At 43.0% G+C, this 24,063-nt stretch overlaps 1 protein-coding gene across 1 annotated transcript; it reads left to right on the top strand.

Annotated features, from left to right (window-relative positions):
* Window positions 1–1,068: 1,068 nt before the first annotated feature.
* On the top strand, window positions 1,069–21,273 carry LOC143981715 (4-galactosyl-N-acetylglucosaminide 3-alpha-L-fucosyltransferase 9-like). The gene is made up of 2 exons (XM_077479760.1): window positions 1,069–1,185; window positions 19,633–21,273. Exon 2 carries the CDS (start codon window positions 19,640–19,642, stop codon window positions 20,729–20,731), a length of 1,092 nt encoding a protein of 363 aa, XP_077335886.1. The 5' UTR covers window positions 1,069–1,185; window positions 19,633–19,639; the 3' UTR covers window positions 20,732–21,273.
* The last annotated feature ends 2,790 nt before the right edge of the window (window positions 21,274–24,063 follow it).

Below are 24,063 nucleotides of genomic sequence, written 5' to 3' on the forward strand. Positions count from 1 at the left end.
TTTTTAAACAAAGACATGTGGCTGAATACATTTTGGCCTAAATATAAGACTAAAATTTAGTTTATGGGATTTTTCTTATAACAAAAATTAGACCGTATCATTTTTTTTTCAAAATTTTCGGTCTTTTCCATTTATATTGCAAAAAATAAAAATTGCAGAGGCAATCAAATACCATCAAAAGATATCTCTATTTGTGGGGGAAAAAAAAGGATGGAAATTTTGTTTGGGTAAAACATTGCATGACCGTGCAATTACCAGTTAAAACAGAGCAGTGTCAAATTGTAAAAAGTCCTCTGGTCATTGAGCAGCCTAATTTTCCCGGGGCTGAAGTGGTTAAAGAATACCTGTCTATTGCCCAAAGTTATCACAAGGGGGCATTGGCTCCCTTGTGATAGCAGTTAGGGATGAGTGCCAGCATGTTTGCACACTCCACTCCCGATGTGCAGCTGCAGTGATCGGGAAATGTCTCACTGCCTGTGATTAGTTTCCTGGTGCGCTCTGCACGTGGAGTGTGCGAACACGCCGGAGCTCATTCCTAACAGCAATGAAGTAAAACAAAAAAATGTTTAGAAAGTAAAATAAATAAAAATACATTTAAAAAATGTTAAAGCACCAACCATAATTCACGATCAACTTTAAACTGATAATCTGTAAAGGCTTTTAAGGATAATTTTAGTTACTGTCAGTTTTTGTCATTTCATATGTGTGCACAACTTTAAATATTGATATGTTTGGTATCTATTTACTTGACACAACATCATCTTATAGATTTTACAAAAAAATTGGGCATTATACTGTGTGTATGAAGATTTTTTTCCTGGAAATTTGTTTGATAAATGGCTGCACAAATATTGTGTAAAATACTGTATAAAATAGCAACATCCGCCAATTTATTCATCAGGGCCTCAGCTTTCAGAAAATATATTATGTTGAGGGGTTCAAAGTCATCGTTTAGTAGAAAAAAGGTGATTTTAACATGTGTGTAAAAAATGTAAGTTGCGCCGGACAGCAGATAGTTAAACTTTAACACAATGATCTGGTGACTGACTTTCTAGAGAGGAAAGGTGTGTCCATTTATTGCTTGTAATAGGGAATGAGGAGGACTTCAAGTGAGACAAGACTGTATATTGACAACCAGACACCCCAAGCAGCTTACCTTCTATAGCAACAAAGGCTCACCATCCGGTAAGCACCAGCATATACTATTTTTTCTTTTTACTTCTCTAAATTAGTATATTATATTATATTATCCTGTATAGTATATTTTTTCTGGTTCACTTTGGAAGCGCATGTTTTTAATTTATTAAAATTGTTGGTATACAGCACGTATTTCTTTATGTTAGGCTCTGAGACTGCCATCAAAAGAAAGTATTTAAATATACAAGATCAGACGCTAAATACAAGATCATATTATTTCGCTGCAAAATTTCAGAACAAAGTTCTGAATGCATTTAATAGCCTGGTTGTAATAGCCTCAGATACAATTCAACAATTAGATAAAATATATAAGATTTTTATTTTTTAACAGGTTCTGTCTTGTTAACCCTCAAAATTATCAGAAGGTGTGGTACTTTTTGTATTTAAAAAATGTCTCACAAATAAAGTGAACCTAAACCAGAAAGGTTAAAATATGCTACCCTATAGAGAGAGAGAGTATCTATAAAGGTTGTGCTCACCCTCAATTTGTTTTTAATTTCTCCTGAAGAATAGAAAATGACTTAGAACCCCCAAACATTATATAAAAAAAAAAAAAAAAAAATTCTAACACCCTAGAGAATAAAGAGTCGTTGCACTACTTTCTGTCACACTGTATTTGCACAGCAGTCTTACAAGCGCACTTTTTTTTTATTAAAAAATATGACAACAGTAAAGTTAGCCCAATTATTATTATTTTTTTATATTGTGCAAGATAATGTTACGCTGAGTAAATTGATACCCAACATGTCACGCTTCAAAATTGCTCCCGCTCATGGAATGGCGACAAACTTTTTATCCTTTAAAAATCTCCATAAGCGATTAAAGAAAAATTCTACCGGTTGCCTGTTTTGCGTTACGGAGGAGGTCTAGGGCTAGACTTATTGCTCTCACTCTACCGATCATGGTGATACCTCACATGTGTGGTTTGAACACCGTTTTGATATGCTGGCGCTACTCACGTATGCATTCACTTCTGCACGTAAGCTCGACGGGACAGGCCGCGTTTAAACTTTTTTTTTTTTTTTTTTAATTAAAAAAATAAGTCACTTTTGTACCTATTACAAGGAATGTAAACGCCCCTTGTAATAGAAAAAAACATGACAGGACCTCAGATCTCATATTTGGACTTGAATGCAAAAAAAAAAGTAATTTTGAAAAAAATATGCTTTTAAGTAGGTAGTATGGGCAGAAGTACCTGCTATGGTATGGAGACAGGTGGGGGCTATCTTCCACCTCACTCGTCTCTATGCCTAGCAAGGCATAGAGACACCTCCGATGCTGCCGACGGCGCCAGTAAGTGGCAGAGGGCACTGGATCGCGCCGGGAGGGGGAGCCCTTCTCCCATCACCGATAAAAGTGGTCATGCGGCAAATCTGCCGTAAAGACCACTTTTATCTTGTAGCCGACCACGGGGATACCAGGGTTATGGCAGTCCCCAAAGTAGAGACGTGCATCGGTGGTCGGCAAGTGGTTAACCGCTTCAGCCCTGGAAGATTTTACCCCCTTCCTGACTAGAGCACTTGCGATTCAGCACTGCATCGCTTTAACTGACAATTGTGCGACGTTGCACTCAAACAAAATTGAGGTTTTTTTTTTTTTTTTTTTTTTTTTTTTTTTTTTTGGTATTTTTTTTTTTTTTTTTCCACAAATAGAGCTTTCTTTTGGTGGTGTTTGACACCACCAAAACAAAAAGAGACAATTTTTTTTTTTTTTTTTTTGCTATAATAAATATCCCCCATAAATATATAAGAAAACTATTATTTATTTATTTTTTCCCCTCAATATGTATTCTTCATATATTTTGGTTTAAAAAAAAATGCAATAAGCGTATATTGATTGTTTGCGCAAAAGTTATAGCGTCTAAAAAATAGGGGATAGTTTTTTTTTTTTTTGGGACTGGGACATTATGGCGAGCAATTTTGACACTATTTTGTGACCGTTGTCATTTATACAACGTGCTATAAAAATGTACTGAAATGAAACTGTCAGGGAAGGGGTTAACCACTAGGGGGCAATGAAGGGGTTAAGTGTGTCCTAGGGAGTGATTCTAACTGTTAGGGGGTTGGCTTCAACTCCCATAAGGGCGATCACTGCTCCCGATGAAAGGGAGTGATCTGTCATGACACAAGGCAGGACGGGAAAATGCCTTGTTTACAAAGGCACTTCCCCATTCCGCGGCTTCGTGACATGATCGCCAGCCTCTCGGGCATGGTCACGCTGTACACGGCGGGTGTGCGCACGCCTGCTGTCCCCACCTCTTAAAGGGATGTACAGGTAATCCCAATTGCCCACCACTGCCATTGTGCCAACGTATATCGGCGTGCAGTGGTTGGCAAGTGATTAAAGGAAAACCATAAGGCCCTTTTAGATGGGCTTTCCATTCAGGTCCGTCTATCAGTTTTTCAGGCAGACCTGTTCGAAAAGTTTATGCATTCCTATGGACAGGTGGGTGTACATGGATTTTTGTTCGCTTATACCCGCGTACCTCCCAGGTCTGATTAAGTATGCTGAAAAATACAGAAGAGGACTCTATCCTCTTCCGTTTTGGTGGAGCAGATCGGCAGTAGCTAGGTGTAAAAGAACAGTGGAGTGCTGCTCTATGGGTGGCCAGGAGTAAAAGAACAGCTCACGGATCCCCTTCTGATCAGAACGGAATACACCTTGTGTGTACAGGGAGGTGGATTGGGGATCAAGACAAAGGGTGACTCGGGAGAGGGGATGAGTACCTGCACCTATTCACTGAGACAAAAAGCCCTGGTCATATGCAACAATGTAGTCAGATCTCAGAAAAAAATTGTTTTTGGATTTGAATATAATAAAGAATAGCATATGAAGAAAAAATGCAAAACTTAAAAATTATATAAAGAACCATAATACATAACCTTTTAAATTGTGTTCCTCAATACAAGGTTTGTACTGACTGTAGCATAGTAACTAACTATAAATATGTCTCTGAAGTTTTACACTCCAGGTCAGGGTATAGCTAACAGTAGTTAAAGCAGAACTCCTGCTGAAAAACAAAATAGCCCAGTAATAGTAAAATACGTTTTTGCTGCAATACTAACCTCCAATCCATAATTGTCCTCTGCAGTTAATCCTTTCTGCCACTAGATCACCAGTCTTCCTAGTTGAATGATAGCCAGCATGGTTTATCCCATATTCTCTGACCCCAGACTCATAGATATGCCCCCTGGGGGGTGACATCATTACACAGTGAGATGAGCGTACTTATGCACTGTACATATCATTATGTAAGGCATAAAGAGAAGAGAAATAACCAGTGATATCAGCAAGCCAGCCAAAAGACCCTTGGACAACACAGCACAACATTGGGATGCCCATTGCAGAAAGGGGTCTCAGGGAGGGAAGACTCAGGGCATATGTCTTTTGATTTCCACATTGCCTAGCAACATTTTATGACACCATGGTGATTGGAATATTGTGTGGCTATAAATCAGGGATCTCAAACTTGCAGCCCTCCAGCTGTTGCAAAACTACAAGTTCCATGAGGCATTGCAAGGCTGACCATTACAAGCATGACTCTCACAGGCAGAGGTATGATGGGACTTGTAGTTTCACAGCAGCTGGAGGGCCGCCAGTTTGAGACCCCTGCTATAAATGCTGGGTTATGTTTCTGACACTCATTTGGACTGAGGAAGCCTCTTTGATGAGTGATGAGATTTCTTTAACATTATAGAACTAGTCCAGCTGAATCTGACTAACTTATACTTCCCACACCATTTATCTTTTACTTGGACTAGTTAAGCCCTCCCGGAGAACTGAATTACTTTTTTTTTTTTTTTCTGACAATGGATCTAGTCTCTATTGCCATGGGCCATATGTAAACTCCATTCTTAGTGAAGAAGGAAGAGGATTAGCCTTTATTTTTATATTAACAAGCTACAGTTGAAAAAATGCTTTGTCTTTTCTATGTACCGTGTCATGTTACCCTGTAGCTTGAAAAGAATCCTCCACAATACACTTTATTTTCTTGGCCATCCAGCAGACCTGTTTATCTGGTCAGGCTTACTTGGGTGTGCCAAGGTTGTGACCTGTTAATCTAGCTCACAGTAACTAAACATATGAAAGGCTAACTCCACCTTTTGCAAACAAAGAATAAATGCATTTCTGCATTTATTTATCTTTTGGAAATGAGCCTGTAAGGAAGGCATTGTAACCATGATTACTTGCTTGCGGGTGCAATGGCCTAGGAGTACAGTGCCCATCACACTTCGGTTCAACTGGGAAGTACAAATCTGTCTGTTGCAGTGGCAAAGGCGACTCCTATTTTTTAATTTACAGATTTTGGTGGAGCCAATTTCAAACCTGGACAAAGTTCCTTGTGTGCACACTACTCATACAGTATCTTTTCATGTAACAACACTGAAGAAATTATTTACCTACAATGTAGTGTAGTGAGTGTACAGCTTGCAGAACAGTGTACATTTTCTTTCCCCTCCAAAATAACGCAACACACAGCCATTAATGTCTAAATCGTTGGCAACATAAGTGAGTACAAGTGAAAATGTCCAAATTGTGTGTGGCCACCATTATTTTCTAGCACTGCCTTAACCCTCTTGGGCATGGAGTTCACAAGAGCTTCACAGGTTGCCACTGGAGTCCTCTTCCACTCCTCCATGATGACATCACGGAACTGATGTATTTTAGAGACCTTGTGCTCCTCCACCTTCCATTTGAGGATGCCCCACAGATGCACAATAGGGTTTAGGTCTGGAGACCTGCTTGGCCAGTCCATCACCTTTACGCTCAGTTTCTTTAGCAAGGCAGTGGTATTCTTGTAGGTGTATTTGGGGTTGTTGTGTTGGAATACTGCCCTGCGGCCCAGTTTTTGAAGGGAGGGGATCATGCTCTGCTTCAGTAGGTCATAGTACATGGTTCCCTCAATGAACCCATTCAGCTCCCCAGGCCATGACACTCCCACCATCATGCTTGACTGTAGGCAAGACATACTTGTCTTTGTATTCCTCAACTGGTTGCAGTGACACACCCACGACACTATCTGAACCAAATGAGTTTATCTTGGTCTCATCAGACCACAGGACATGGTTCCAGTAATAAAAGTCCTTAGTCTGCTTGTCTTCAGCAAACTGTTTGTAGGCCTTATTGTGCATCATCTTTAGAAGAGGCTTCCATCTGGGATGACAGCCATGCAGTCTAATGTGATGCAGTGTGAGGCATATGGTCTGAGCACTGACAGGCTGACCCCGCACCCCTTCAATCTCTGCAGCAATGCTGGCAGCACTCGTACATCAATTTCCCAAAGACCACCTCTGGCTATGATGCTGAGCAAGTGCAATCAACTTCTTTAGTTGACCATGGCAAGGACTGTTCTGAGTGGAACCTGTTCTGTTAAACCGATGTATGGTATCCAATAGGGATGAGCCAAACACCCCCCTGTTCGGTTCACACCAGAACCTGCGAACAGACCTAAACTTCGTGTGAACTTTAGAACCCTATTAAAGTCTATGGGATTCAACGTTCACAATCTAAAGTGCTAATTTTAAAGGCTAATATGCAAGTTACTGTCCTAAAAAGTGTTTGGGGACCCGGGTCCTGCCCCAGGGGACATGGATCAATGCAAAAAAAAGTTTTAAAAACTGCTGTTTTTTCAGGAGCAGTGATTTTAATAATGATTAAAGTGAAACAATAAAAGTGTAATATTCCTTTAAATGTGGTACCTGGGTGGTGTCTATAGTATGCCTGTGAAGGGGCGCATGTTTCTCGTGCTTAGAACTGTCCCTGCACAAAGTGTCATTTGTGCAGGAAAAAAAGTCTTTTAAAATTACTTGCTGCTATATTGTCGGCTCCCGTAATACAGAGAACACTCAATGAGTGTATTAGCCGACAATTCATTCATTCATTGATTTAAAAAAAAAAAAAGCGGGGAGGTTCCCCTAAATTCAATTACCAGGCCCTTCAGGTCTGCTATGGATATTAAGGGGAACCCCGTGTCAAATAAAAAAAAAAAAATTGACGTGGGGGTCCCCCTAAATATCCATACCAGACCCTTCAGGTCTGGTATGGATATTAAGGGGAACCCCGCATCAAATGTAAAAAAGATTTGACGTGGGGGTCCCCCTAAAAATCCATACCAGACCCTTTATCCGAGCATGCAACCTGGCAGGCCGCAGGAAAAGAGGGGGGGGGGGACGAGAGAGCGCCCCCCCCCCCTCCCTCCTGAACCGTACCAGGCCACATGCCCTCAACATTGGGAGGATGCTTTGGGGGTCTGTGACCCCTCAAAGCACCTTGTCCCCATGTTAATGGTAACAAGGGCCTCATCCCCACAACCCTGAGTGGTGGTTGTGGGGGTCTGCGGGTGGGGGGCTTATCAGAATCTGGAAGCCCCCGTTTAACAAGGGGACCCCCAGATCCTGGCCCCCCTGTTTGAAATGGTAAGGGGGTACAAAATTACCACTACCATTTCACAAAGAAAGTGTAAAAATGGTTAAATAAGACAAACACACTTTTGAAAAATTCCTTTATTTAAAAAAAAAAAAAAAAAAAAAGATTCCAGCGGTGCTAATCCAGCGACGGATCTCCAGGGTCCAGCGATGGATGATCATATCCAGCGACGGGGGATCTCTCAGTCCAGCGTTGTCCATACATCCATCTTCTGTCTCCACTGCGGGGATCCCAGCGCTGACGTTTCTTATATTAGGAGGGCAGGACCACCCGTCACCTGACCCCGCCCCTCTGACGCTGGTGATGCAGGTTTCCGTTACATCAGAGGGGGCGGGGTCACCCATACCTCATTAGGGAATCCCTGGCTCCCCTCACCAGCGTCAGAGGGGCGGGGTCAGGTGACGGGTGGTCCCGCCCACCTAATATAAGAAACGTCAGCACTGGGATCCCCGCAGTGGAGACAGAAGATGGATGTATGGACAACGCTGGACTGAGAGATCCCCCATCGCTGGACCCCGGAGATCCGTCGCTGGATAGCAAGAGTGGATTAGCACCGCTGTAATATCATTTTTTTTTTTTTTTTTTTTTTTTTTTAATAAAGGAATTTTTCAAAAGTGTGTTTGTCTTATTTAACCATTTTTACACTTTCTTTGTGAAATGGTAGGGGTACTTTTGTACCCCCTTACCATTTCAAACAGGGGGGGTGGGATCTGGGGGTCCCCTTGTTAAAGGGGGGCTTCCACATTCTGATAAGCCCCCCTGCCCGCAGACCCCCACAACCACCGCTCAGGGTTGTGGGGATGAGGCCCTTGTCCCCATCAACATGGGGACAAGGTGCTTTGAGGGGTTACAGATCCCCAAAGCATCCTCCCAATGTTGAGGGCATGTGGCCTGGTACGGTTCAGGAGGGAGGGGGGGCCGCTCTCTCGTCCCCCCTCTTTTCCTGCTGCCTGCCGGGTTGCGTGCTCGGATAAAGGGTCTGGTATGGATTTTTAGGGGGACCCCCACGTCAATTTTTTTATTTTTTTTTAACCACTTTCAGACCGGACCAATTTGCTGGTCAAAGACCAGACCACTTTTTGCGATTCGGCACTGCATCGCTTTAACTGACAATTGCGCGGTCGTGCGACGTGGTTCCCAAACAAAATTAACGTCCTTTTTTTCCCACAAATAGAGCTTTCTTTTGGTGGTATTTGATCACCCCTGCGGTTTTTATTTTTTGCGCTATAAACAAAAATAGAGCGATAATTTTGAAAAAAACGCATTATTTATTTTTTACTTTTTGTAATAATATCCCCCAAAAATATATAAAAAAAACATTTTTTTTCCCTCAGTTTAGGCCGATACGTATTCTTCTACATATTTTTGGTTGATTGGTTTGCGCAAAAGTTATAGCGTTTACAAAATAGGGATAGTTTTATAGCATTTTTATTAATAATTTTTTTTTTTTTTTTTTTTTTTTTTTACTAGTAATGGCGGCGATCTGCGATTTTTATTGTGACTGCGACATTGTGGGGGACCTATCGGACATTTTTGACACATTTTTGGGACCATTGTCATTTATACAGTAATCACTGCTATATAAATGCAGTGATTCCTGTGTAAATGACACTGGCAGTGAAAGGGTTAACCAGTGGGTGGCAGCGTAGGGGTTAAGTGTTCCTAGGGGTGTGTTACTAACTGTGGGGGGGTTGGGCTTTCATTTAGTGTACACTGATCTCTGCTCCAATCACATGGAGCAGAGATCAGCGTCACTAGTTGCTAGGCAGAATGGAAAAATGTTGTTTATACAGCATTTCCTCCATTCGGCCGCTCCGTGAGACGATCGCGGGGATGCCCGCGGCGATCGGGTCCCGCGACCAGACTCACGGGGGTCCCGACCAGCACGGGAGCGCGCCGCCGGCGGCGCGCTCCCGATGGCACGGCGGCAACGAATATTGGACGTACATGTACGCCAATATGCCTGCCCGTGCCATTCTGTCGACGTACATCGTCGTGCGCTGGTCGGGAAGTGGTTAAATTTGACACGGAGTTCCCCTTAACATCCATACCAAACCTGAAGGGCCTGGTAATGGAATTTAGGGGAACCCCCGCGCTTTTTTTTTTTTTTTTTTTATCAATGAATGAATGAATTGTCGGCTAATACAGAGAACACTCATTGAGTGTTCTCTGTATTACGGGAGCCGACAATAGTGATTTTAAAAGACTTTTTTTCCTGCACAAATGACACTTTGTGCAGGGACAGTTCTAAGCACGAGAAACATGCGCCCCTTCACAGGCATACTACAGACACCCCCCAGGTACCACATTTAAAGGAATATTACACTTTTATTGTTTCACTTTAATCATTATTAAAATCACTGCTCCTGAAAAAACGGCCGTTTTTTAAAACTTTTTTTTTTGCATTGATACATGTCCCCTGGGGCAGGAACCAGGCCCCCAAACACTTTTTTTAGGCCAGTAACTTGTATATTACCCTTTAAAATTAGCACTTTAAATTTCTCCCATAGACTTGTACAGAGCGTTCTGGCTTTTCGAATTTGTCGCGAACAGCCCAAATTGTTCACTGTTCGCTGAACAGGCGAACAGGCAATGTTTGAGTCGAACATGAGTTCGACTCGAACTCGAAGCTCATCCCTAGTATCCAAACAAGAAAACTTGCTGTTCCAGGTGAGTTTTGAAAGCCTGATGATCTGGACAGGTGCCCACCTCAGTTCGCCTCTGCATATAATCAAAAGAAGAAATTTGCTGCACTCTGTACTCGATTAAAATTCTTTGGTAGACCAGCTTACTGTCAACACTTTGGGATGTTCTAAATAAAATAATTTTGATTGAGTACAGAGCGTGGCTATTTCTACCATACATCTTTTGAAATCCATGTATGGTCTTGGCCACCGTGCTGCATCTCAGTTTCAGAGTCTTGGCAATCTTCTTATAGCCTAGGCCATCTTTATGTAGAGCAACAATTCTTCTTTTCAGATCCTCAGCATTCTTTGCCATAAGGTGCAATGTTGAACTTCCAGTGAGCAGTATGAGAGAGTGAGAGCCATAACGCCAAATTTAACACGTGACATTGGGGAGGCAAAATGGTTAATTGGGCCCAATTTGGACATTTTCACTTAGGGGTGTACTCACTTTTGTTGCCAGCAATTTGGACATCAATGGCTGTGTGTTGAGTTATTTTGAGGGGACAGCTAATTTAATTTACACTGTTATACTGTCTGTACACTCACTACTTTACATTGTAGCAAAATTTCATTTCTTTAGTGTTGTCACATGAAAAGATATAATAAAATATTTACAAAAATGTGAGGGGTGTATTCATTTTTGTGACATACTGTAGCTCCAATAGCAGGTGGGTGTAAGCATTTCTAACTAAAGGGAACCCCTGGAAGTGACTGCAAGCACCCAGTGCCTGTCAGTGTTAGCAGGTTTTCATTGGGGCTGTTCTGTAGGGGGTGCACATGTAGCTGTCCCTTTAGGAGTGTGCAGCGGATGGGTACTGGGCTACTAAACAAGGGGATTCTCTCCTGCATTCACTGTATCAGTGTTTAGATATGTACGGATGTTAAGCTTACCCATCCTGGTACACAAGGATCTGATTCAGATCACTAGGCTGTCTGCAGTCCTCTGAAGTCAAGTCCCACAAGGCTCAGTCTGTAAGCATTGATCCTCAGAAAGCTCAGTCTTTCAGCTCTGGTGTAGACATGCATGGCAACGGGTCTCTTAGCTATGGTCCCAAGGCATAGCAAGCAATCCCATTGCAGCTCAGTCCTTGGGATGCTCATGCTGTGTCCATAAGAACCTATCTTAGGACAGGCTCAGCAAAGGCAGCACACTTGTGCAGCTCAGCTTCCACCTGCCAAAAGCCCTGATCTTTCCACAATGTCCATGAAAATCTCTTGTGTCTCTACTCTTTGTGCGGGCATTTTGGCTCCTGTAGTTCTTGAAATCGTTCACTTCCACTTCATAATGCCGCCCGGGCACTACATGTTACATGATGCCCTGCTGCACAGCAAGGCTCTTTCTCTAATGTTCCCATTGGCTCTGACTCCATGCTCTTATTGGCAGGGGATTTTACACAGATCCTGCTCCTGCAGCAGTTGCCCAGTTCTCAGCCAGCAGAGGGGGTGGGACGAAGGGGGGAATTGAGCACACACACAAGTCCTCAGCCTGCTCCACACAGAGCTTGCAGACACAGAGTCCCAGCACTTAACAGTCACTATGGCACTGTTTACAGGGGTGGGGGTGGGGGGGGGGGGTGAGTGGGGAATCACACAGCTGTTCCAGCCACCACAACATGTACAGTAATTGGAGGGGGTGTGTGGGGTGTTTTATTTTTTCAACCTCACTATGTAACATTCCATACAGGCAGAGCAGAACTGCCTGGGGCACGGACTGCTACTCCCTTTTTCCTGATGTCATATTCATTGGTCATACTTGGAGACTACCCCCTTTTCTCAGTCACCACTAAAGCGTCATGGGGTATCATTTTTTGAAGCAAATGCAATGTGTGAACATGACTGTATGCTAACCACTTTATTTAGTGACAGGGGCTTTGATTGGCATTCAGAGTGCTTTAAAAAAGTGCGTCCACTGCCATATTTTGAAATATATTGCAAATGTAAACGAGCCCTAAGGATGTAATAGGGTAATTGGCATGTCTAATCTACAGGTAACTAGCTATAAATAAAGCGAGTCTTGGATAAAGTGGAGGAAGATTTGAGCTCCTGACAGGTTTTTCTGCTTGCAGAGACTATTGAAGAGATTCCTTCACTTCCTGACCATGGGTTGGGAAGTGAAGAGAAACTTCTCTAAGGCCCCTTTCACACATGCGGACGATATGTCCGTATTTCATCCATCCGTTTGCGGATGAAATACGGTCATACATTCATTCCTATGGGATAGCGGGTGTCTGCGGATGTTCATCCGCAGACACCCGATATCGTCCGCCTCCGCTACTGTCCGATTCTGCAGACGGAGGAAAATCCTATTTTTCTATCCGTCTGCAGAGCGGATCGGATGAACACGGACAGACGGTCCGTGCTCGTCCGATGCCCATAGAGGAGAGCGGAGAGCTGACAGGGCGGTCCCTGCACAGTGTGCGGAGACCGCCCTGTCCGCCGCCGGCTCAGCGGGGACAACGGAGCGATTCCCCGCTGAGTGAGCGGATCATCACGGGGTGGATCATTACTGATCCACCCCGTGTGAAAGGGGCCTAACAGCAACACAGACACAAGTAAAAATACTTCTTTATGTTAAGTAGAGCATACTAGCCCATTATGTGCCACTCACCTGCAAAAGAATCCAGCGATCTCCCTGTGTTGTCAGCGTCCATCTTCTGGCCCCTCTTACTTCTGGGCCGCAGACTCCGGTTCTGTGATTCACCAGAGCCGCGTGACATCGCTTACGCGCATGCGGGAGGGAGCCGCGATTAATTGCACAGGCTAGGGGAGAAACAACACTTGGTTTTGTTTATCCCCACGCATGCACCGTTGGAATTTTTGGTGGACTACAAGTGAAATATCTCCTAAACGGTGGACGTTAGGAGATATGTTCACTACCTATAGGTAAAAGTCCAAAAAGTGGGTTTACAACCACTTTAAGTGCATTTTTATTGTGAGATTCAACAAATTCTGTACTGAAAGTTGCACATCAGGTCTCTACAAATGTGCGGCTTTCAATGTAATAAAAATGAATAGACCTGTTTCACTCCTTTTAAACTAAAATAAAGCAGTACAGCGCAGATAGGTTAACCTAATACACAAAAATAATAAATAAATATATATACACATACATGCATACAGTGCCTTGCAAAAGTATTCGGCCCCCTTGAACTTTTCAACCTTTTGCCACATTTCAGGCTTCAAACATAAAGATATAAAATTTTAATTTTTTGTGAAAAATCGCCAACAAGTGGGACACAATTGTGAATGACACTAGCGTTCCTTCATTTTTTATAGTTTATAGCTTTTTTTAACTTTGGCCGTGAGCCACATCGGTTTTATTTTTAGCCTTTTAAACTTATTGCCCATGGGAATATACTTTGCCGTGAGTTCACAAACAGTCTTTTCTGTTCTGTGCCCATTGATGCCAATATTCTCTCCCAGTCTAGGTCCTGGAGAGCAGCCCTCATCCTTGCAAAATTTGCTCTCTTAAAGTGTTTTTATCTTCCCCATATGTGATTTTTGCTTACAGCTAACATCAAATGAAATCATGTTATGGTCACTGCTACCCAGGTGTTCCTTTATCTGAACATTAGTAATACGTTCTGCATGGTTTGAGATTACCAAGTCCAACAAGGCATAGTTCCTAGTTGGGGCCTCAATAAACTGGACCATAAAATTGTCCTGTAATAGGTTTATACATATGTTGCCCTTTAACTGTCCCAGCAGTGCCATTACCCCAGTCAATTTCTGGGTAGTTAAAATACCATCATCACTGTCCCAGCCCTTGCAGCCCTTTCTATCTGTGCAATGAGCTGAGTCTCCACCTCCTCATTAACATTGGGTGGTCTATAACAAACTCCAATGATTAACTTTGAACTACGCACATCTGTATGCAGTTCCACCCATAATGCTTCAGACTCATCACACTCTCCATCCACCAGGTCCTCTTTCTCACTCGCTTTGAGATCACTTCTCACATACAGACAGACCCCTTCACCTTTCCTTTTACTCTGTCTTTCTGAAAGAATGCATAGCCAGGAATATTAATAGCCCAGTCATGTGAGGAATGAAGCCAAGTTTCAGCAATACCGATTACATCATGGCTCTCCTGATGCACCAGAGCTTCCAACTCACCTATTTTGCTTGGCAGACTTCTGGCATTGGTGAACAAATATTTTAATGCATTAATATATTTTGACGGTCACATACTATCCTCTTGGGTGTTCCAAGATTACAACTAGGACTTGCTATTATATTTGCTACTATATTTACCTTGGGTTTATGTGCTTTGGTTACCCTACCACTAATGCCCCTAATATTACCCTCTGGAATATGCTCCATGCTGACTATCTATCTCTGGACCCTCCCCCCATTGCCTAGTTTAAAAACCTAACTTTTTGGCCATCCTTAATCCCATCTGATCTGCACCCTCCTCATTTAGGTGCAGTCCGTCCCTTCTATAGTACCGGTTATCGACTGAGAAGTCGTCCCAGTCCTCCAGGAACCCAAACCCCTCCTTACTACACCAGGATCTGGAGGGTAATAATGATGATCTCTTGAGACCAAATGGAGTTTTCCTTAATGACATTGGGTTGGACATATTCCACCTTGGCTTGCAGTGAGATGTGGAACAGGTGCTGGCTGTGGTGGGGCGCTCGTCAGTTAATAACTGACGGGCGGTGGCGGTTTTCTTGACCTTGCCAGCAGTTAAAGTTGCGGTAATGGGCTATGCCCTTGATGGAAAATTGGAAGTAGGCTGTCTGTCCAGCACTTATGGTAAGGACAGGCCCTACTTCCCTCTTTTGGTTAAGTGCTCACAGTACAAGTGTTTGGCACTGGTTAAATATGTTCACATGTTATGTGTTGGAATTTAATAAAGCTGTGGCCTTGCCCTTTCCAACCTAATGGTTTTTATTTAATGGGGTAAAGGGCAAGGGTGGTGGGGGACTTGATCCCTTGGTGTTATGTTAGTGGGACCTAAGCCCATTGCGCCTCAGCAGTCATGATATGCAACTGCATTTCTGTTCAAGCTTTAGGTTGATGTGTTTGAATTTCATCAGTGGGCAATCACAAATGCCCCATAATGAGTGTTTTTATTGAGAAAAATATATTTTTTATTTTTTTTATATGAAATGTCAATATTCAGTAATTATTATTCCATAATGTTGTCAATACTGTAATTTTTTTTTTTGGTTCATTTCAATACTTACGTTTTTTTGTGCTACTTTAACCACCTCAATACAGTGCATTTGCACCCCATTCCTGCCCACACAAATTTTCAGCTTTCAGCACTCTCAGTTTGAATGACAATTACTCGGTCATGCAACACTGTACCCATATGAAACTTGCATCCCTTTTTTTTTTTTTTTTTTCACACAAATAGAGCTTTTCGTTTGTTATTTAAGCACTAGTGGGTTTTTGTTTGTTGTTTTTTGTGCTATAAATAAAAAAAAGACCGCAAATTTTTGCGAAAAAATGCTTTTTTTTTCTTTGTTTCCGTCATAAAATTTTGCTAATTAGTAATTTTTCTTCATAAATTTTGGCCAACATTTATACTGCTACAAATCTTTGGTAAAAGTGACCCAAATTAGTGTATATTATTTGGTCTTTGTGAAAGTTAGTCTACAAACTATGGTGCCAGTCACTGAAAATTGATCACATCTGATCAGGCCTTCAGTACATCAGGAGTAACTCGTTTCTTAAGACACTAAGTGCCCGTTCACACTACCGCGACTTGTCAGGCGACTTAGCCGCCTGACAAGTCGCGCTCCGTTCTGTACTATGGAACCGTTCTAATAGGAGCGACTCAAGTCGCTCCGACTTAGAAAAAGGTTCCTGTAGTATTTTCAGGACGACTTCAGGCGACTTGCATTGACTTCTATACACAAGTCATTTTGCAAGTCGCCGCTGAAGTCGTGTGCAGGTCGCGTCTGTGAGGCGCGCTGCAAGTCGCGTCGCCCCTGTGTGAACGGGCACTAAGGCTGCTTTCACACTGGGCGGGAGCAGCGTCGGCGGTAAAGCGCCGCTATTTTTAGCGGCGCTTTACCGTCGTTTTAGCGGCGGTCTGCGGGCGCTAGCGGGGTGGTTTTAACCCCCGCTAGCGGCCGAAAAAGGGTTAAACCCGCCCGCAAAGCGCCGCTGTTGCCGGCGGTATTGCCGCGGTGTCCCATTGATTTCAATGGGTAGGAGCGGTGAATACACCGCTCCTTCACCGCTCCAAAGATGCGGCTAGCAGGACTTTTTTCACCGTCCTGCCAGCGCATCGCTCCAGTGTGAAAGCCCTCCGGCTTTCACACTGGAGTTAAAGGGGCCGGTTTTTTTCAGGCGCTACACAGGCGCTATTTTTAGCGCTGTAACGCCTGAATACCGCCCCAGTGTGAAAGCAGCCTAAGGGGGTTATTTACGAAAGGCAAATGCACTTTGTGCTGCACGTGCACTTTCTAGTGCAGTCGCTCTAAATCTAAGGGGTAGAAATGAAATGAGTGGAAGCTCTGCTGATTTTTTTTCATCCAATCATGTGCAAGCTAAAATGCTGTTTATTTCCCTTGCATGTCCCCCTCAGATCTACAGCGACTTTACTTCCATGTGCACTTTCAGATTTTCCTTTATTAAATAAACCCCTAAGTGTTGGTTCACACTGAGGCAGCACGACTGCCTCAAGTGACCTGGACACAGCGGCGATTCGCAAAACGACTTCACTATAGAAGTCAATGCAAGTCGCCCCCAAAGTCGTACAGGAACCCATTTCTAAGTCTGAGCAACCCAAGATTAGAACGGTCCCATTGTACAGAATGGGATGCGACTTGTCAGGCAGCTAAGTCGCCTGACAAGTCATCCCAGTGTCAACCGGCTCTAACAAGTCAGGAAAGTACAAATGCCTCCCAAATTACCCCTTTTTTAGAAAGGAGACATTCCAAGGTATTAAGTAAGTAGCATGGTGAGTTTTTGTTTGTTTTTTTTAAAGTAATTTTTCCCACAATCCTTTGCAAAATAAAGATTTTATTTTTTTTTTTTACAAAATTTCATATTATCAAGTTATTTCTCACACACAGCATATGCATACAACAAATTACATTACTTGGTTACTCTGAGCTGGTGACAGGTACTTGTGTATTCTGATGGGCTGGTGACAGGTACTCGGGTATTCTGATGGGCTGGTGAGTGGTACTCGGGTACTAAAGGGCAGTGACGGGTACTAAGGTACTCGTTTACTCTGATGGGCTGGGGACAGGTACTCGGGTACTCTGATGGGCTGGTGACAGGTACTCGGTTACTCTGATGGGCTGGTGACAGGTACTCGGTTACTCTGATGGGCTGGTGACAGGTACTCGGTTACTCTGATGGGCTGGTGACAGGTACTCGGTTATTCTGATGAGTGGTACTCGGGTACTATGAAGGGCAGTGACGGGTACTCGGGTACTCGGTTACTCTGATGGGCTGGTGACAGGTACTCGGTTACTCTGATGGGCTGGTGACAGGTACTCGATTACTCTAATGGGCTGGTGACAGGTGCTCGGTTATTCTGATGAGTGGTACTCGGGTACTATGAAAGGCAGTGACGGGTACTCAGGTACTCGGTTACTGTGATGGGCTGGCGACGGGTACTCGGTTACTGTGATGGGCTGGCGACGGGTACTCGGTTACTGTGATGGGCTGGCGGCGTGTACTCGGTTACTCTGATGGGCTGTGGCAGGTACTTTGATAGGTGACGACAGGTCCTCTTTATTGGGGGGGGGGGGGGCGGCAATCAGTGTGACTGGTGTACACTGTAGGCGGTAACGAGATATTACTGCAATCTCCTCCTCACACATGATCGGTGTGTGAGGAGGAGAAGCTGGTAACATCTCGTTACCGCGGTTTGTTGACATTTAGTGAATGGCTGTGAAAGGATCACAGCCAATCACGTGGTAAACAGCCGCCAGCCAATGGCTGTTTACCAGTGTCTGTGACGAGCAGTGTTCCCGGGAACACACCGTCAGCGACGTGCAGCGAGCTCCCGATCGCGCTTATGTGCCGTGCAAAGTGGGGCAGTACCTGACTTCATCATGGCCGATCACATGGTAAACAGCCATGCCCAATTGCTGTTCACCCCCTCGGTGGTGAACAGGGATGCACACGCACGTTCGTGTGCATTCCCTGTTTAAATGGAGGGACGTCATATGACGCCCTTCCAGAACGATGACAGCCAGTGGGCAGCAAGCCGTTAAAGGCCCAGACGAAGTGGGGTTTCCCCCGAAATGCTTAGGCCATACCTCTGACGCTTCCTACCACCATACCAGGACCTGTACACCCTGGACCAAAGGGACTGTAAACTGTACTTTTTTCAGACTGTAACATGTTTTTAAAGAGGAAGTAAACTCTCCAACTCTGATGCTGCTTTTCATTTAGTCATTATAATAAGTAATTATCAAACGATAGCCACTGTAATCCAGCCCAAATCGCATATTACTTACTGTTTAAAGAAACTTTAAAAATCTTGTTTCCAGGGAGTAGGCAGCGCCATCTTAAGTATTGTTTTCTGAGTCCACAGCGGAGTGTATTTCCACCCTTAAATTGAGCAATTGTACTGTTAACCAAGTCTCCTTCTCAATCCAATGTTTTTTATGGCAAGCCTGCTTCCCTGTTCATAGCTGACTTGTTTTATTTCATAGTATTTACTTGTGCCCATTACCTAGTGTTTGCATTTGCCAGTCTTATCGGCTTCAGCTGATAAGACTGCAGTAAAGCTGTCCCATGCCCTGCTTTACACTGCATGTGATGTTACATGGTCACATGGGGTGTAGGAGGAAGCTCTGTCTTCTGGGATTTCAGTGTTTGTGTGCCGTAGGAAGCCCTGATAATAAAGTAGAGTGCCATAAATCAGGGGAGATGTGGGCATGCTCAATGACGTCATTCTAAAGAACAGAAAGGATTACAACAATACTAAGCAGGTAAGGAGATATCTACAAGCAGTGTTCATTAGAGTTTTATTTTTTTTATGCTGATTTACATGGGGCAAAGTTGTGGGGGAGAGTTTACAACCACTTTAAATCTCCCATCCATGGATGGCAAATAAAGTTTTTCTACATTGTTTTAAAATTGTGGTATAGATTATTTATTTAAACCTCACCAAGGCACATTTAAAGGCCCATTCTACCCTACTTCTAGTTGAGTTTTTTGCATTTTCCAGGGACTGTGCCTCTGCGGAGTTATGATTTCACCACTACTCCCATCCCTATGCTATATGTCAGAATAAATAGAAAATAAAGGGACTATGTCAGAAAATTTGATTTATTATATTGCCAAAATTACAGCCAGTATAATTTTTATTTTATTTTTTATTTTTTTAACTTTCTTTCAGAACCATAATGAATTTGGCTTGTCTCAACCAGAAAACCGTAATAATATTCCTGTTGCTTCTTATTCTGCTGTCCTTTTTCTGGAATTTTGTGGATATACCTAGAAGAATTACAATATGCGCAGAAAAGACGGTGATACAGGAAAAAACGACCCAGAATATAAAGGAAAAAAAGATCATTCCCAATCTAAAGAAAGAGAGAGAGGTTCTCATCCTAATTTGGCACTGGCCTTGGGGATACACATTCCCATTAGACAGGTGCTATCAAGATTTTGGTATCCCAGGCTGCAAGATGACAACAGACAGGAGTCTATATAGCATTGCTGATGGTGTTATTATACATCATGTGGAAATAATGTATAACAAAAACCTATTGCCTCAACAACCACGACCTATTTTCCAATACTGGGTGTGGGCAAATGTGGAGCCACCACTGATTATCAAAAACGTGGATATGTTGGACAACTTGTTCAACATGACATTAACGTTTCGTCAGGATTCGGATGTTTTTGTCCCATATGGTCAGATCGAAACGCTAAAGGAGCCACAAAATTTTACCATTCCTAAAAAGTCCAAACAAGTGGCTTGGGTGGTCAGCAAGTGGTATCCAGGTGTCCGAAGAATTGCTTATTATGAGGAACTACAAAAATATATTCCTATTGATGTTTATGGGGCTAAACACACAAAGCTCAGCTGGGACAATTTCCATTCCACTATATCTCAGTACAAATTTTACTTGGCCTTTGAAAATTCTAATTACAAGGATTACATCACTGAAAAATTGTGGTCAAATGCTTTTGGCTCCTGGGCTGTGCCAGTTGTGTTGGGGACTTCGCGGGAAAACTATGAACGTTTTATCCCAGGTGATGCCTTCATTCATGTCGATGACTTTCCAAGTGCCAAGGAGCTGGCTGCCTATCTCCTTGAGTTAGACAAAGACGACGAAAAGTACCACAAGTATTTCAATTGGAGGTCTCACTACCGTGTAAATATACTGATTGATTGGCAATATAGATACTGTCAAGCTTGTGAAGTAATAAGGAAAGCGCCAAAATACCAGATCCTTCACAGTGTAGCCAAATGGTTTATGAAGGAATATTGAAGCTAGTTGCAGGCTCTAGTATGTAAGAAAAAAAAATGCCTGCAAGATTTTTATATATACTTTCATTTATTTTCTTTATTACGGTACTTTCACTACCAAAAAATTGTCTCTTTTTTTTTTTTTTTTTTAAATCCGGACAATTTACAGTACTGCAGGAATATAGCAGGCATCACTAAATGGCGGACCGTGAGAGTCACACCACTTAGGAGCCTGGACTCTTTCTTTCTTGTCTGGCTGCCCTGTAGGTCCAGCTGCTGCACTGTCATCCTCGCAGCATGGCCAAGGACAGGAGAAGCGGCAGGCTGGGAGGTGCTAAGGCAGGAGCTGCAAGTGGGTGATTGGTCGCTTAGGACACTAAGCGGTCCTAGAAGCCGTCGCCTTTTTAATTTATTTTTATTTTTTTCAACCTTCCGTTAGTGCATGTTTTCCTTCCTGTGCCTCAATGGATCTGCTGCAGCTTTATATAGCAAGTGACATTCACCCGAGGATATGGTGTGTGTATGTGTGTGTATGTGTGTGTGTGTATATGTATATATATATATATATATATATATATATATATATATATATATATATATATATATATATATTATTTTTTAAATTATTATTTATTTGAGAATATGTCCATTTTGGTCCTCCATAATGTTCTAACACTTTGCTTTTAAAGTCATTTGCTCTTAACATCAACTTGACTGTATGTATACATACATATATATCATTTTTTTTTCTATTATTTTGTATATGTTGTTGCTACTATACAATGATATGTGTGGAGTTTGCTTCAAGTTTAATTGGTGTGTTAGATCTTTTCTGGCAGTGGATGTGGACCGAACTCTTCACATAAGATTTGAGGTTATGTACTGTGTACTGCAGCCTGGTTTTCCCTGTGATACCGGCTGAGTCCTGTTTTTAAATGGTTAGTTCACCTATAACCTAATGACGACACATTAGAGCAGAATATAGGTGATTGTAGTGACTAGTTCCAATAGATAATGACTAAGCGCTAACATTTGCACAAAACGTATCTACCGCTTTGTCCCCTGCTCCATCTGTCAACCACTTGGCCTATGAAGCTTCAATAAAAAGGATTATTGGAAGTGCAGCTGTCCAATATCATTTCCTTATGTTACACAGCATGCGAGCTGGGCTAGCACCTGATTAGTGTGTACCGTATGTGTATTACCCAGAGACTCGCTCACCTGGAGCAGCTTCCCTTTTTTTTTTTTTTTTTTGGTTTCAGCCAGTCTCTAACTTGTTAACGAGAAGTTTAGGAGCTCCTGCCCTTTGACCCGACCTGCCCTGTGTAAGGTAGGATTGCGCGTGTGGCTTCAAATGGTGCCATAAAATGTAAGGAGTGGTGAGAAAATTGTTATGAAGGGGGCTTAAGGATACTGCTATGGGGGGGGTGAAGGGGCTAAGGAAACTATGGGGGGGAGGGTGAAGGGGCTAAGGAAACTGCTATGGGGGGGAGGGTGAAGGGGCTAAGGAAACTGCTATGGGGGGGAGGGTGAAGGGGCTAAGGAAACTGCTATGGGGGGGAGGGTGAAGGGGCTAAGGAAACTGCTATGGGGGGAGGGTGAAGGGGCTAAGGAAACTGCTATGGGGGGAGGGTGAAGGGGCTAAGGAAACTGCTATGGGGGGAGGGTGAAGGGGGGCTAAGGAAACTGCTATGGGGGGAGGGTGAAGGGGGGCTAAGGAAACTGCTATGGGGGAGGGTGAAGGGGGGCTAAGGAAACTGCTATGGGGGGAGGGTGAAGGGGGGCTAAGGAAACTGCTATGGGGGGAGGGTGAAGGGGGGCTAAGGAAACTGGTATGGGGGGAGGTGAAGGGAGCTAAGGACACTGCTATGGGGGGGGGGGGGGGTGAAGGGAGCTAAGGACACTGCTATGGGGGGGGGGGGGGGTGAAGGGAGCTAAGGACACTGCTATGGGGGGGGGGGGGTGAAGGGAGCTAAGGACACTGCTATGAGTGGGGGAAACTGTGACATAAGGGGGGGACTTTGATGCGAAGGAGGGAGAGAGGACATTGATAAGGTGGAGAGTGTAAAGTTAATTTAGGGGGGGACTGTGTTGGGGAGGACACTGATGTAAGAAGGGGACTGTGATATAAATATGGGGGGCTGTGATGTGAAGGATCGCACAAACATGCGACATGGACCTCTGCTGGAAGAAAATTTTTACTGACTGAATTATAATTTAATACCTATTGAAATCTAGTATATACTATTGTTAGCAGGTGGAGGTCTGACTTAATTAGGTAGTAGCTGTTGTGCTAAACAGAGACAGCAACATTTTAAAAAGTGGATTAACAGTTTTGCCTGAGTCACAGAGGTTTATTTACTGGAAAGCTTTCCATGCTTTGCAAACAAAAATATCATGTACTTGTGCTATAGTAAATACTGAATTGTAAAATAAAGATTTTATACAAATTAAACGACTATTATGTTATAATTTTAATATGCTATTTATTTCTATACCTTCTAGTTTTATGATTAATAAATACTGTTTTTGTATTTTGATTATTTATATGGTCTTCCTTACTTTGTCCACTTTATTCATATGTATTCATATTCAATTTGGACCTTTTATATTAGTTCTCAAATAATACTGGCTGTTATAGTGATGCAGTGATAACCGTTAGGAAATCAATGTGTATTTCTAGATTAAGATTTAATCTTTATAGTAACCACTAGCTGCCCGAGCGAATTGTGGCACTTCTTTCATACATGTAAAAAAAAAAAAAAAAAAAATTTCTACATATTTTTATAATTGGGGGGGGAGGGGGGCACTGCTCCCAGGTGAGATCAGGAAGCCTAATGATCCTGCAGGTGCTCACCTTCACACACAATGAAATTTGTAGAAATGACCGCACACAACTGTAGATCAAAATCCTCTTTATTTGGGAAACGCGTCTACCCGACATTCTGATGCCTGTAATTTTTGAGATGTCCAAATAAAGAGCATTTTGATCTACAGTGGTGTGCGGCCATTTTTTTTTTTTTCTAATTAGATATTTTTGTACCCAGCCTAAACTGTAAGTTCACCTTTTCACCCAAAAATTAACTAACACCCTACACTCTCCTTGATTCCTGTGGTACTTGCCTCCCTAGGTGATGAGCTGTCACTTCCAATGGGAATTTGAAAGCCCTGTTCTACTTCTTTCCTTAGGGCTTCCAGGACAGATCAGAGTGAATCCGATTGGGCAAAGCAACCAATCAGCATGTGACAATCAGAAGCACTCTGGTCCATCCCAAAAGCCCTAAGAAAAGACGTAGAAGGTTGGGGCTTTCAAATCCTCAGACCACTGCACTAGCTTTGTGGGCATTAACAGGT

This window comes from Lithobates pipiens, unplaced genomic scaffold, assembly GCF_037356315.1.
Source record: "Lithobates pipiens isolate NorthernLeopardFrog02 unplaced genomic scaffold, aLitPip1_a1.2 Scaffold_1, whole genome shotgun sequence".
Classification (NCBI taxonomy): Eukaryota; Metazoa; Chordata; class Amphibia; order Anura; family Ranidae; genus Lithobates; species Lithobates pipiens.

What these genes read in the sequence shown, in the direction of transcription:
- LOC143981715 (XM_077479760.1), top strand. Translation starts at nt 19,640, where the DNA reads ATGAATTTGGCTTGTCTCAACCAGAAAACCGTAATAATATTCCTGTTG.